At 38.3% G+C, this 13,656-nt stretch overlaps 1 protein-coding gene across 4 annotated transcripts; it reads right to left on the reverse strand.

Moving 5' to 3' along the window:
* Positions 1 to 158: 158 nt before the first annotated feature.
* On the reverse strand, positions 159 to 7,211 carry LOC115420702 (muscarinic acetylcholine receptor M2-like). 4 transcript variants are annotated; one of them, XM_030136158.1, is made up of 5 exons: positions 7,016 to 7,209; positions 2,885 to 3,112; positions 1,784 to 2,656; positions 969 to 1,296; positions 159 to 932 (listed from the first exon to the last, which is right to left on the reverse strand). In XM_030136158.1, exons 2-4 carry the CDS (start codon positions 3,047 to 3,049, stop codon positions 985 to 987), a joined length of 1,350 nt encoding a protein of 449 aa, XP_029992018.1. In that variant the 5' UTR covers positions 3,050 to 3,112; positions 7,016 to 7,209; the 3' UTR covers positions 159 to 932; positions 969 to 984. The 4 variants fall into 4 exon arrangements, with proteins under 4 accessions (XP_029992018.1, XP_029992020.1, XP_029992019.1 ...); XM_030136160.1 differs by having other exon boundaries at positions 362 to 1,296; positions 1,787 to 2,656; positions 7,016 to 7,211; XM_030136159.1 differs by having other exon boundaries at positions 362 to 1,296; positions 2,885 to 3,115; positions 7,016 to 7,206.
* Between the last annotated feature and the right edge of the window lie 6,445 nt (positions 7,212 to 13,656).

The raw sequence follows: 13,656 nt of genomic DNA on the forward strand, positions 1-13,656 counted from the left end.
CCCACTACAAAGAAGTGGGTAAAGGTTGTGAGATCCAGTGGTGGGAGAGTGAATGAGTCCCTTTCTGTGTATTTCTTTGCTCTTCATAGTAGCCTAGTTTAATCCTCAGGGTATTATATGTAATAGAACGTATCCAAAAGATTACTCTGATTTTTATGTTTTGACATTGCATTTTTATTTTTAAGGAAAACATCTACACAGAGAAGATAACATATGGACAAGTATCACATCTGGTTGCATTATATACAATATGGGCTAGATTTGTCATAAAAAGTGAGTTAATCTACCCAAAGAGAAAGCATGCACACATATACATGCCTGTATACATACACATAACATCACACCTGCTCTTTTTATTTTGTCCCTTTACAACTCTATATGAAAATACATTTTTCATGTGACTTTCATTGTTTCACAGCTCATTGTCAGTCCTAATGATTTGTGGAATGATGTGTCAATAATGCAATGTCTTTTTTTTGGTGTATACTACATTCCTATACTAGACAAAGGTAAAACATATACTGTATTGCATTGCATTGATCACAAAACAATCACATTAACCACAATATGACTAATAAAAATTACATGTGTAACATCATACTGCACTAGGTCACACAGGAGGAGCAAGAGGAAAATACCCCCCCCACCCCACCCCCCAAGTACCACACAAACTCTACACCCAGAGTCAAATGTACTTTTTACAACAAACTATTTGCAAAAGACAGCATTCATATTGAAACTATGTATACTCACAAAGTCTTTTTAAAGTCACAGTCTTGCAGTGTATTAGTAAATGTACAGTGTCATTATTTCAGTTTCCTTTCAATGGGAGTGGGAATAAATGCTATCATTGAAAAGAAATTTAAGTAAGGGCTCAGTAAAAAAAATCTCTGTACCATACTAGTCTAATGTACATTTCAAAAATACTTTTAATCCAATATTGTTGTCAACTTAAAACCCAGACAGAAGTCAGGATATTCCACTTCACCTCGCTGTCCGTATTTTCTTGTATTGGCAAAGAAGCAGGTGTTTAAAGGTGTTTTTGAAGGTGGCGTTGCAGAGGGCGTAGCAGGCCGGGTTGATGGTGCTGTTGATGTAGCAGAGCCAGTAGCCGATGGTCCACAGGGAGTTTGGGATGCAGATGGAGCAGAAGGTGTTGATCAGGACCATCACATTGTACGGCGTCCATGTGATCACAAAAGCGACCAGGATGGCCATGATGGTGCGTGTCACCTTTTTCTCCCTGGAAGAAGTGCTTTTCCTTTTCCACTTTGCTATAGCGCTCTGCTTTGCTACCTGGAAGAGAACATCAGAAGAAGAGCTTTTTATTGAGCAGGAACTTTTATCTTTACTTTTATTTCATTCATTAAATTTTTGCTTAGGGGCACCAGAAAAAATACATCTTTACCACATTATTCACTTATATCCACTATCATTTGGTCTTGTTTTTCTCTATTAACCTCTAGGGAGTAGGTAACTTTTTGGCTTTTATGGGCTCAGCACTATTTGGTGACAGAGACTTGTTAGCAAACAGTTTTATTGACAGAAACATCTTCTATTGACACATGCAGAAAACATGAAGAAGAAGACATGTTTCTGGACTTTTGGTGAATGTAAGTCCTATAAATCCCTTTACTTTAAACACTTTTTTTCTCCTCCAACTCCAGAGGCAGATATTTTGTAAGCTACCTAAGACTTTATAGCTGTATTCACCAGTTTGCCACTCACTGTGTCTCTGTCATTTAGTTGAACACATCTGGAGACAATGCTGATGAGAGCTTACCACCTTAAACATTGTCTTTGTGACGAGAGTTTGTCTGTCAGCAGCTGAGTTCTCAGGTGAAGGTGGTTGTGGTTGGTCAGGCTTTTTCCAAGTAATTGATGCTTTACGAAATGCAGCAGCTGCTGTGGCTATGCTTCTGGATGTTGAAGCCTGGATGTTGTCTGCACTGGCCTCCAAATGATCAGGGTTTTCCTCCTTGCAGGGTCCACTTCCATTCTGCTGCTGCAACATTTCCTTCTCTTTCGGTTCTTTGGCCTCCTTCTGCACCTCTTTCGTTGTATTGCAGTTCTGAACCTCACATCCCTCCTCCTGGCTGTGAGATGCAGCTTCTCCCAAACTGGTGCCTGAAGTCTTCCTGCTGTCCCGCCTCATCCGGCTGCGGCTGGCCTTAGAGATGCGCCAGTAGAGGTAGATCATGATGGCCACTGGCAGGTAAAAAGCAGCTATGGCTGTCCCAAATGTCACCGCTGGATTGGAGAAGAACTGGATGTAGCACATACCTTCAGGCACAGTTCTCCCTCCTACGATAAACTGCCAAAACAAAATGGCAGGAGCCCACAGGATGAAGGACAAAACCCAGGCGGCAGCAATCATCAAGCCAGCCATCTTGGTGCTGCGGCGTGCTGGGTAGCTGAGCGGTTTGGTGACACAGAAGTAACGATCAAAGCTAATAATGAGCAAGTTCATGACTGAAGCATTGCTGACAACATAATCAACAGCCAACCACAGGTCACACACCACCGCACCCAAGGGCCAGTAGCCAATCACGATATAGACCGTGTAGAGGTTCATGGAGCAGATGCCAATAATGAGGTCTGCACAGGCCAGGCTGAACAGGAAGTAGTTGTTGACAGTCTGCAGGTTCCTGTTTACCTTTAGAGAAACAACATGAACAGGCTGTCAGATGCTAATCTTTTTGTGCACAATGTGATGTGTGTTTTTTCGTTTCTATTAGATTACCACTCTGCACAGGGTTGCACATGTTGCATTCATTTTCAATCTCATGTCTAATGTTGGAGTTTTCTAAAGGTGTCCAGAGATGGATGCTTGAAACACAGTCATTAATCATGAACGATCAAACAGAATGAGAAGACTCCAAACCTTTATGGAGAGCATGACCAGGATGTTTCCGATGACAGTGATCAGACTCAACGACCCAGCCACCAGGATGATGAGCACTATCTCCCAAGTTGCGTACGGGCTTTCAGAGAAGATACTGATTTGATCCTCACTGCTGATGTTGGTGGATGAATTTAGAGACTCCATTCTGTCTGGTCTTGAAAATGTCTTTCACAGATGTGTCAGGCTCAAGACATATTTTTGCAATACCTGCTAACAACAGAAATGATAAGAAAAGCAGTGTTTTTACAATGTTTTTACCTCATTCCTGATGACCCTTTATGTGTGTGTGTGTGTGTGTGTGTTTTCCTGTCTCCCCAAAACAGATGCAAAATCATGTATAACTTTCATTGTGTGGGACAGGTGTTTGAGTATTTTGGAGCTTCCAGCTTGGCTCAGGTGTGAACAACAGACAGGTGAGCAAATATAAGCTTCAGCAGCTGTATTTAAATATCTACAACCACAAATAATCATATCAGGAATAGCACACTGAGGTTGGCTTGTAGCTTATAGGGATTTCTAATGTCTGCTTCGATGCAAAATGCCCAGATTTCATATATAAACATACATTTTGTTCTGATTTAGTGCTTGAGATAAACAGTTTCCTTGCCAAGAAATGCTCCTCACCTAATGTGACTAAAGTGACCCGAAGGCCTTTGCTCTGATCAGATATAGCCTGAGAGCCTGAACAGGACCATGAAACAAGGGCACCTATACCTCTAGAGAGCTCATCCCAGTCAGTACTGAAAGTCACAAATACCCTTTGAGAACATCTAATCTGTGTGTGCAAGCCAATTAAAAAATGTCAAGTTGTTATCTTGATCCTGCAGGCATACAGAAATCATTTCCTAACAGCATGTCTGTTCCTATCAAATAGGTACAGCCTGGTTTGAAAATTGGATTTTGGAATGGGATGCTATTAGATGTGTGTGAAGGTGTGAGCGCACTTGCAACTACAGTACATGTGTGTGCATGCATATATCTTTGAAGCAAATATAAGCCTCGGTTTTAATGTCAGCATATTGCAGAAGCTGAAGAGGGGTTCTCTGTGGAATGTTTCATGGTCTATGACAGAAAAAAGAGACTGTGCTGCTGGATCTCTCTGTTCCATGAGCTTTGAATAACTGATACAATGAATGTACCGAGAGATTTCCACATGGGGCCACCCACACTGAAGCACTTATACCGCTGTTAGGTGTTTTAGATAAAAGCATCCACTAAACAATGCGCAACACTATGCATATGCTGATACCTGTTTGTTGTATTTTTAATGGATTTATGTTTAAAATGACCCCATGCTATCAAACTGACAGCAAAACACCATCAGTAAGATTAAATATCTAGAAAACATCAGGAAAACAATGCTAGAAATATGCACAACATATCAATGTGATTACCTGACGTATTCAGATCAAAAAATCAATGTAAAGATGCTTAGACAGGACCATGAGGGTCTTTGAATACTGGTAAACTCTGTAAGTGACTCCATTAGGCCACATGATAACATCATGCTGTACCTGAGAGATGTTTCCTTCCTGCTCTTACAGCCAGATGAAACTTCATTACAGCAGCTCTAACTCTATCAATTACTCATCAAAGACCCATTCTGGGCCTTTTCTGTTGCAGATGAGACGGAGACTGAGTGTGTGTCTACGGCTTTAGCTCAAACTCTCAAGAGCATGTCTTCACAGTTTGTGGAGCAGATTTGGGCTTGTGAGGACTTTTTCTGTCATCTCAGTGAAGTTGGTTAAGTCCAACTAGCGCAAGAGCTGAAGAATGTTTTTGGTTTTGGATAAAACTGACGACACTGTTTCATAGGTTCACCTTGCATTTCAGGACCAAGTCCCCAGATGTACTTCAGCCTTAGTTTTTAAGTACATGACAACAGAAAAAAGTTAACTCACTCAAATAACTCATACCAAAGTTAATGCATACCTGGAACTCAAAAAGTAACTTCAAACATAGCCCTTGATATCTGTATACATCTAAACAGAGTTATGACTTAGTGATGTTTATGAACTAATTGTGCAGCAAATCAGATTCAGATGTGTCCTGAATCTGTTTTCTGATTAACATTAGTCTTCACTTTAATGATCCAGGTTTGATGAAGTAAAATGAAAGTGGTCTTTTCTTGTGAAAGAGCAAAGATGGACCCTATAGAAAATCTTCCACCATTAAGTGACGTGTGTGTGTTTGCATGTTTGTGTATGACTGTGAACAGAACAGTCAAGCCTATCAGGACAGTAAGGGTTAACATTAACGCCTTTACATTCATACTAATGAGGGGTCTAATTAGTATGTTTGAATGCTTCACTATACATGATGCTTCTGTATATTTAGATTTGGTCAACAACAGCGTGAGATGTCATTACTTCATGTTCACAAGCCCGTCCTCACTTCTTCACACTAATAAGACCTTTATTACTGGACCTCCCTAATTGTTATTCGAAGCTACTGGAGATAGTCACAGAGGCAAGTAGTATTTCTTTGACAGGCACAGAAACGTAGTAATTAGATCCAGCAGATGCTCCCTGCAACAGCTGTACCGGTAATATGCTTCTAGGATATAGTACTCATCTGCTCAGCTTTAAAAGTCTATACTGTGTTTGATATTATGGACGATAAAACAGTGGCCCTGGCAGATGAGACGGGTTTGTTTGCATAGACAAGAGCAGGTGTGTACGCTGCACAGAGTACACAGATTCATCAAAAGGGGAATATAACAACCACATGGATCAAAGAGGTTGAGTTTTTAATTATTTCATTGCAAACATACATAAATACATGTATATCTAAAAAAAAAAAAAATATTTTAACCTGCTAGTCTTTGGAAAACAGGCACATATCTCTTTCTAACTAGAGATATGAAGCACTTAATCATGTAGAGATGTCATTTCAACTTAACTCTGTGCTCCAAGCCTGTAAATGTATCCTGTAGATGCATATTACAATGCTTAAAATCTGTGCATACACATAGTTTGAGGTGGTTTGTTGCTCACACATGTGCATAAAATTGGTTTTCAAGGTAGCAATGACTGTGGTTGTGACATTTTTCCACCACTTATTGTAAGAGGGTTTGCTGGTCAAGTTTGTTGTTATTTCATAGTGTGTGTCCTGAATCTGAAGAGTGGGAAATTTCACATCAACCTGAGCTTTGGCCTCACACAGCAGTGTAACAGAGTAATAAAAGACTGAATGTCCTATGCTGTGCTGCAGTGAAGCTAGAAAAGAGGCAAGTGTAGGACGAAGGAACAATATGTGGAACAGAGTGGTCAGGATGGAAAGAAAAACATAATAAAAGAGCAGAAGGTAAAGGTATGAGTGGGTGTGATACATTGAAAGAAAATGGTGTAAACACCGCTTTTAATATTTTCTGAGGAGCTGACTACAGCTGAGGGAGTGTGTCTCAGGAGGCAGAAAAGGGTAATTTAATGTGTAAAGATTTATAAACATAAATTGATTTAATCAAAGGCCTACAGATGTTCAGGGACCAGCAGCTTATTTGAAATCAAATTTCCTTCTACGCACGAACCTAATGTAACCAGGGGGATTCCTTGGGAGCAGGGAGACTGGGGAATCCAGAGTCGGTATCTGATGCTGCTGGCCAAATGAATCGTTTCAGCTCAGGACTCAAAACAAAATAAACATTTCTAGGGTGGCCTTTGGGAAGTAGTGCGACCTACTTTTACTTCACATTAAAGTTGAGGAACTGAAATGGCAGTTAAGGATAGAATTTCAATCAATATATCAATTCGTCAAACTCTATTCCTGAAACTGTCAATAGGATTTGTCTGATTCAGCAGGGACATTTCTTATGCCTCATCTTGTTTCTGTCAGGCTTCTATTAATAACGTTTCTCTTATTTCAGTGATAACATCTGACTCACTGTCCTCACTTAACTTAAAGCTTATTGTCTAGTAAAGACTTTTTCTAGACTGTATAAAAAAATCTCCACATGTAAAGTTGCGTGAAAAGAAAAATTAGGAAATATGAATTATTTCCAAACTTTAAATATTCACCATCTTTACATCTGCTCGGCTGAAATATGTTATGATAAAAAAGTAAAAAATCCGAAAGGTGGTTTTATAGAAATTGATAAACAAGTGACCTTACCTTTGCTGCTGTGAATGGCATGGATGAGCTGGAGTCGATTTGTCCATGTTACTCTCACCTCTGTCGACACAATGAAGCAGAAAGAGAAGCAGAAAGTAACCCGACGTTGATGTCGCTCCTCCTCTGACAAGAACCAGTGTGTGTGTTTATGTGAGTGTGTATGTGGGGCAGAAAGAGAGACTGACAGACAGAGAAGGGAGGGGTTATGGGGGCTATTAGTGACTGTTGTGTTGTATCCCTAAAGCTAGAGTCGCAAATTTGAATGAATAAACAAGAGACAGAGACAGGGAGAAATGTTTGTTTCAGGACCTTGGAGAGCACTGGCCTCGTCAGCACAAAAACAAATCTTATTCTCCTGCGACACAAGCTGTAGGCGATCATGTTTGAGTGACTGTGACATGAAAATAAAAAGGTAAAGCAATATTAAAAAGAGGACAAAAGGAAAGGGTTGCACTGTTATTTTGTTGCTGCAGGACTTTAACCTTTAAGACTCTGTTGTTTTGACCTTTTAACCAAACCAGTGACGCAGTGTGCCCCTGTTGGTGGATGACCTTACTTTGATGGAATTACCACAGAGAATAATGGCCCCTCTCCTTGAAACAATATTGCAAATGAAATAAGAAGCACGTCATCAAAGAGGCACACACCTTGCATGTAAACATGATTTCATGTGAGGAAAAATATTTTTGATTTATGTGCATGTCCTGGCTAAGACTTATGACACACTAATCATTTGGTAGATTTGATTTGCTGGGATTTATTTCATGCTCCTTAAATCACCTATTTTACATTCTGTATAATGATCGTGTTTAGATCTCACATAAATATCATTTTATAGTTGTGATCTAAGGACAATTTTCTCATTAAAAATGGCCGGTCTGTGGCCATGAGTGTCGTGTCTCCTGTTTACTCATTTGTCAAGAACGCAAATCAATATGAGAATTGGACGCTGCATCTATAATAGGCCTACATGTGTATTTGGCTAAGTCAGTTCCTGGTTTCCTGTCTCCATGAGCTTCCTGTAATGTCTAAGACAATCTGACCTATATTGGTACTGCTTGTATTACCTGATTAATCTGTGATATTACACTTCGATTTCAGACCATGGACACACAGACATATTAAATGCAGTAGTACATTGGTAAGTCAACATATTATTTGTAATATTTGCAAAAGATTTTGACATTTTGCTTGTGCTTAGATAATGTAGGAGTTAGAGGCTCCAGCAGTGGTTCACCTGGTAGATACATATAGATATATATTTGTCCTTCACAGAAAAATTGTTTTCACAAACATACAGCCATGAGAATACAGCACATCACTCACAAAACATATGACATAACACAACCATATACACGCCCAAAGCAGCAAAGACAGCAATTCCACCACTATATACCCGCCACCACACATATCCAACTAACACATTGCAGTCTCTTTAATGATTTGTTCAGTTCTGTTATTGCATTTGGAATGAAACTTCTGCTGAATTTAACTTTTTTTCCATTTTATTGACCTGTAGCGGTGACCAGAAGGAAGCAGTATGAAATATGGATGAAGGGGGTGACTGGGGTCAAGTGCAATGGTGTGTGCTCTGCGTGTAGTGGCTGAGCTTTTGAGAGTATCATGTAGGCTTAATCCATGTCCTGTTCTCTGCATTTACTAATAATGACTGAAAATAACTAAATATATATGTAAAATAGGAGGGTCAGGCTTCTATTACCACTCTTGTGTCTGTATAGAGAATACAGGGTAAACTACAATCAGTTAGTTTAGTTATCTTAGTTTAGATTGCCAAGTTGATGTCAGCATCAGCAAAGTTTGGGTGAAGTATAAAAAAAACTGTGAAAGTGTTGGTTTACGTAAATAATTAGCACATAATCACTGGTAAATCCACAATCTGTCATTTCTACTCTACATCATTGTCAGATTTGTTTCATGTGGGACAGAGGAAGGCTAGCCGTTTCCGTTTCCTCTACATAGGCTAACCAGCTACTGGGTATGTGAATGGATAAAGGTGGTGTACTGATATTTTTATCCAATAAAACATTGTCCAAAAATTGAAATATAATGCAATATCATTATCAAAAATCCCTGTGTGTTTACAGTCTGTTACAGTACAACAGCTTTAAGAATTTAAATGTTTAAAACTTAACAATGACAGCCTGGCCAAAAAAAAAAAAAAGTCACCACCTGGATTTCACTAAGCAAATAGGTGAGATTTCCATTGGATAATCACTTTAGAGAGAATATTTTTCAACCACAACAAATTATTTAACTTTAGCTGTTGCTTCACTGATGAATGTTCCTCTGTATTCAGCACCATTCATCACCATTTATTGTAACATTATCCTCTGAATTTTGCTTTTTTCAGTGAAAATCAGATATTTTCCTATATTTAATTTACTGATCATGTAGATGTTGAGGCTGAATTCAAATGTTATGTCAGAAAAACTGACTTTTTTTAGCCAAATGTATCACTAACTGCACACAAAAACATATGTCTGAAACCACTGCCATTTACATGGGGTTTATTCATGAATAAGTGTTTCCTCTTCACTACAGAGACTCAGAACATCCAAATAAGTCACATCTGATGCCACTGAAAAGCTGAAAAACTGCCTTTTACCTGGATCATTTATATGCGTTGATAGGATGCATGGTTCAAAAGTTATTTAACATTTAATATTTATAAATGCATTTAGCTGCCGGTGACTGTTAAGGTCTCTGAGGGTTAAAAAAAAAACATGTTAAAAGAGGGTTCAGAGGGTTCAAATTACTGGCCTTCATCAGTCAGAGAAAACAACTGTAAAGATTACTTAGGCCACTAAAACGGGTTAAAAACCATCCAGTGCATTAGTGAAGCCTTACATGATCATGATGGGAAATCATTTGTATGTTTGGTGAATTCCAATAATAAACAAGTGTTGCCAGGCACAACGAACCCCAACCCTCGCACATACAGTATTTTGCCCATTATAAGTAAATGGGAAGATTTTAAAAATTCATAAAAAGTTCGAACTTTGGCCCACTGTTCCCAAAATGTAATGAGATCCATTCTTAGTCACTGGCAAGCTATAAAGTCAATTTGGTATGAAGTCAATCAGTAGTTTTGCTGCTACAGACATGTGAAATTTCACCCATTATAAGTAAATGGGGAAAATAAAAGATTGAAAAAATTCTTACAAAATTTAAACTTTGACCTACTTTTCACACAATATAATGGCATCTATTCTGGGTCACTGACAATCTATAAACCAATTTTGGTATGAATTCAACCAATAGTTTTGCTGCTAGAGTGTTAACGAACAAACCAAACCAAAAACAATAACCCTTGCCTCCCCTTTGGGGGGTGGGGCAAAGATCAACATTACAATACATGGTTATTTTTAACAGTTAAAGTAAGAACATTTCCACATACACACTGTGAAGAAAACTCAAGGGATTTGAACTGAATAGCTGTGTAGCCATAAGAAAACCATGTATCAGTGAAGCTAATAGGGAAAAAGGCTTCGATTGAGGGGGGGGGGCATAGAGATTGGACTGTTGATAAAGGTCATATGGTCTGAATATGTTGTTGGTCATGTTTAGGTTCAGTAATGTTATGTGTCCAAAAAATGAAATCAGCTGACAACCTGAATATACTGAATGACCAGGATTCCCATCAATGTTTTTTTTTCCTACAGATGGTGCAGGTATATTCTAAGACGGTAAGAGATGATGGTGATAAAGAACTGAAAAATGTAACTCTGGATGAAAGAAAATGCGACATTGTCCAAACTTATGGGAACAATGCCATGGTGAATGCATGCTGTAATCAAAGTGAAAGTATTACAAAGGAATATAAGAATATGTGACCTTTTTTTGACCAGGCTGTGCATAACAGAAAGATATATTGCTATAGGTTCTACTCTTAACAACTGTGACATAATAATACCATGTGTGTTTTATGTATGTGGCATATTTAGGTGTTTTTCATGACTTCCTTTGGGCAATGTAATTTTAAAGCTTCATATTTAATGTATAATTCATAAGGGTCACACATGGGTGTTACGTTCTTCTATAGGCCACAGGCAATGACTTTGCACGTGTAGGTTTCATCATATGTACTGTGGGCAAACCTTGCATAAGCACTGAATCAATGTCTCATTTGTGGTGATTACAGGTCTCTGCTTTATTTAAGGTTTCATCTTTAGCTCTACTGAATCGGATGGTATAAGGCTCTGGAAAAGATCACTTAAAACGTCCAGATCTGAACCTCGATGAAAACCTGCACCCAGCATTAGATGGATGGTCATAAGTCACCAAACAAAGCCGAGCTGCTTGTGTTTTTGTGCCAGAAGAGGCATAAAGCACCCAAAAGCAAAGTGAAAGACTGGAGGAGAGCATGCCAAGACACAGGAAGACTGGGATTCAAACTCAGTGTTATTTCACCAAGTTCTGCAAAGTTTGTTACTTCTCACAAACTTCTTTGAGTCTGAAAACATTTCATTTTCTGTAAATACAGTTGCAGAAAAAATTATTAGACCACCCTTGTTTTCTTCAGTTTCTTGTTCATTTTAATGCCTGGTACAACTAAAGGTACATTTGTTTGGACGAATATAATGATAACAACAAAAATAGCTCATAAGAGTTTAATTTCAGAGCTGATATCTAGACATTTTCCATGTTTTCTTGATAACCAAAATCACTTCAGTTCTTACATCAATAGCTATGGCAATGTACTGCCAAAAACAGTGCTTTTAGGCATTCCATGTTTTATTTTTCTGCCTGTTTTAGTCACATGATACACACAGGAGTTAGTACTTGATTGCATAACTATTGTTTTGGTGACTTTTGATGGTCTAATAACTTTTTCCGTGACTGTAAATGCTCTAAATGTAGCTTTCTAAACAGGTGGATCATGGACACATTGTGAAAGGGTCATAGAAAAATGTATGAAAACCTATTTTTAATGCCTGACTAACTGATGTCGGACATACTTTGACGCTGCCCATTGTCTTGGTAATGCCAGGATTTGATTGAAAGGTGTCAGACGTGAGCTTACATTGATGGTCATTGACAAGATATCGATTAAATATGAACCTGTGTGTGTTAAATGTGGACTGAGAAATATTGATGACAAGAAGCACCTAAAACCCACCTGAACACACAAAAGGGCAAGACGCTATCAGAACTGAAACATGGTTTGGAATTTAAAACGACCTCCACAGATCTGTGTCAAGAAAAACAAACAGTATTTTTAAGTATTAAAAAAAACTTAAAACACTCTAAACTATAAAAATGCTTTTAGTGCGGTTTTCCCATACACACCTTTTTTTTTTTTTCCTATTCAGCGTGCTATATATACTTGTGTACTCTAATTATATTAATAACACTTCATGCCTATATATTCTGTGTAGGATGTAATTGTGAATAAGCGGATCTGTCTGTTAATAGGCTGTTTTTCTTTTCTTTGCTTCTATTATTATCTTTTTTTCTTTTCTTATTTCTTTTTTTAAATTTTTACCTGTTTTGTTTTATGAGTACTTTGCTATTTTTTTTTTTTTTTTTTTTTTTACTATCATTAATTATGTTATGTAGGGCCAGGAGTGGGAGGGTGAGGGGGTGGGAAGAATGGGACATGCTTACTGCCTCTGAAATTGAATATTCAAATGTTCAATGTAACTTCAATTTGCGCCAAAAAAGATAAATAAATATGTTAAAAAAACAAACTATTGATTTTGTGAGAATTCAGTATATTGCAGCAATGAAAATATGTGTACATTTTTGCAGGTGAAAGCCTATTATATCACAGTAAATGTGCTTACAAGCCTAGTTTTGTGAAAATAAATTTGCTTGACCAGAGGACAATGTGTTTCCCTAAACGAAGTCACTGAGAAACACTGCTCTAATTGAAGAAGTTAGGGAAAATGATGTCATTAGAATTAAAAAAGAAGTACATTTTACTCAAACACCTGCTCATAAATAGTAAAGCTAGTGGGACATTAGGTTCTTCAAGAGCCCGACCTATGTTCTGACAGTTTTATGTACAGTAACGGGCTGAAGTAAAAGTGATCAGACATGAATGGAGAGCAGAAAGAACCCACTAAGACTGCAATGCTTCAGGGTATATGATGTATATTATTGCACAACACCATGAGTGATAAAAGCCTGTCCTCTCCATAAACACACGCAAACACACACTGCTCCTTCACTCAGTCACGCCCCCATCACGTCTTCTCATGTCTTCTTATCAGTACACATGTGCAGTCCTTCCTCCTTACATGTAACATGGGTTCAACAGTTTCAGACTAAAGGATCCTGAAAATCTATAGGCAACATAGTGGCACAGTGATCCCTGCCACTTAAAAGTTGCAGTCTACCCTTCTCTGTGAATGAAGGCAGGAATAGGAATAAAAAAAAACAACAACAACAACAATGAAGCTCTCTCCTCTTCACTATACTCAGTAATGCCCCTGGGAAATGAGGTCATGTAGTTGGAGCGAAGACAGCTGTTTGAATGGAGGAGGGCCACACACAATAACAGCCTTCTATGTAACACATTTTATGAAATTTACTGGTGCATTCAGTCATCAAAAAGCCACAAAAAAACAGAAAGTCACTCTGGGAATCTGTCTGTCCTCATGAACCCCTCTGGAGTT

Source organism: Sphaeramia orbicularis, chromosome 6 (genome assembly GCF_902148855.1).
Source record: "Sphaeramia orbicularis chromosome 6, fSphaOr1.1, whole genome shotgun sequence".
Lineage (NCBI taxonomy): Eukaryota > Metazoa > Chordata > Actinopteri > Kurtiformes > Apogonidae > Sphaeramia > Sphaeramia orbicularis.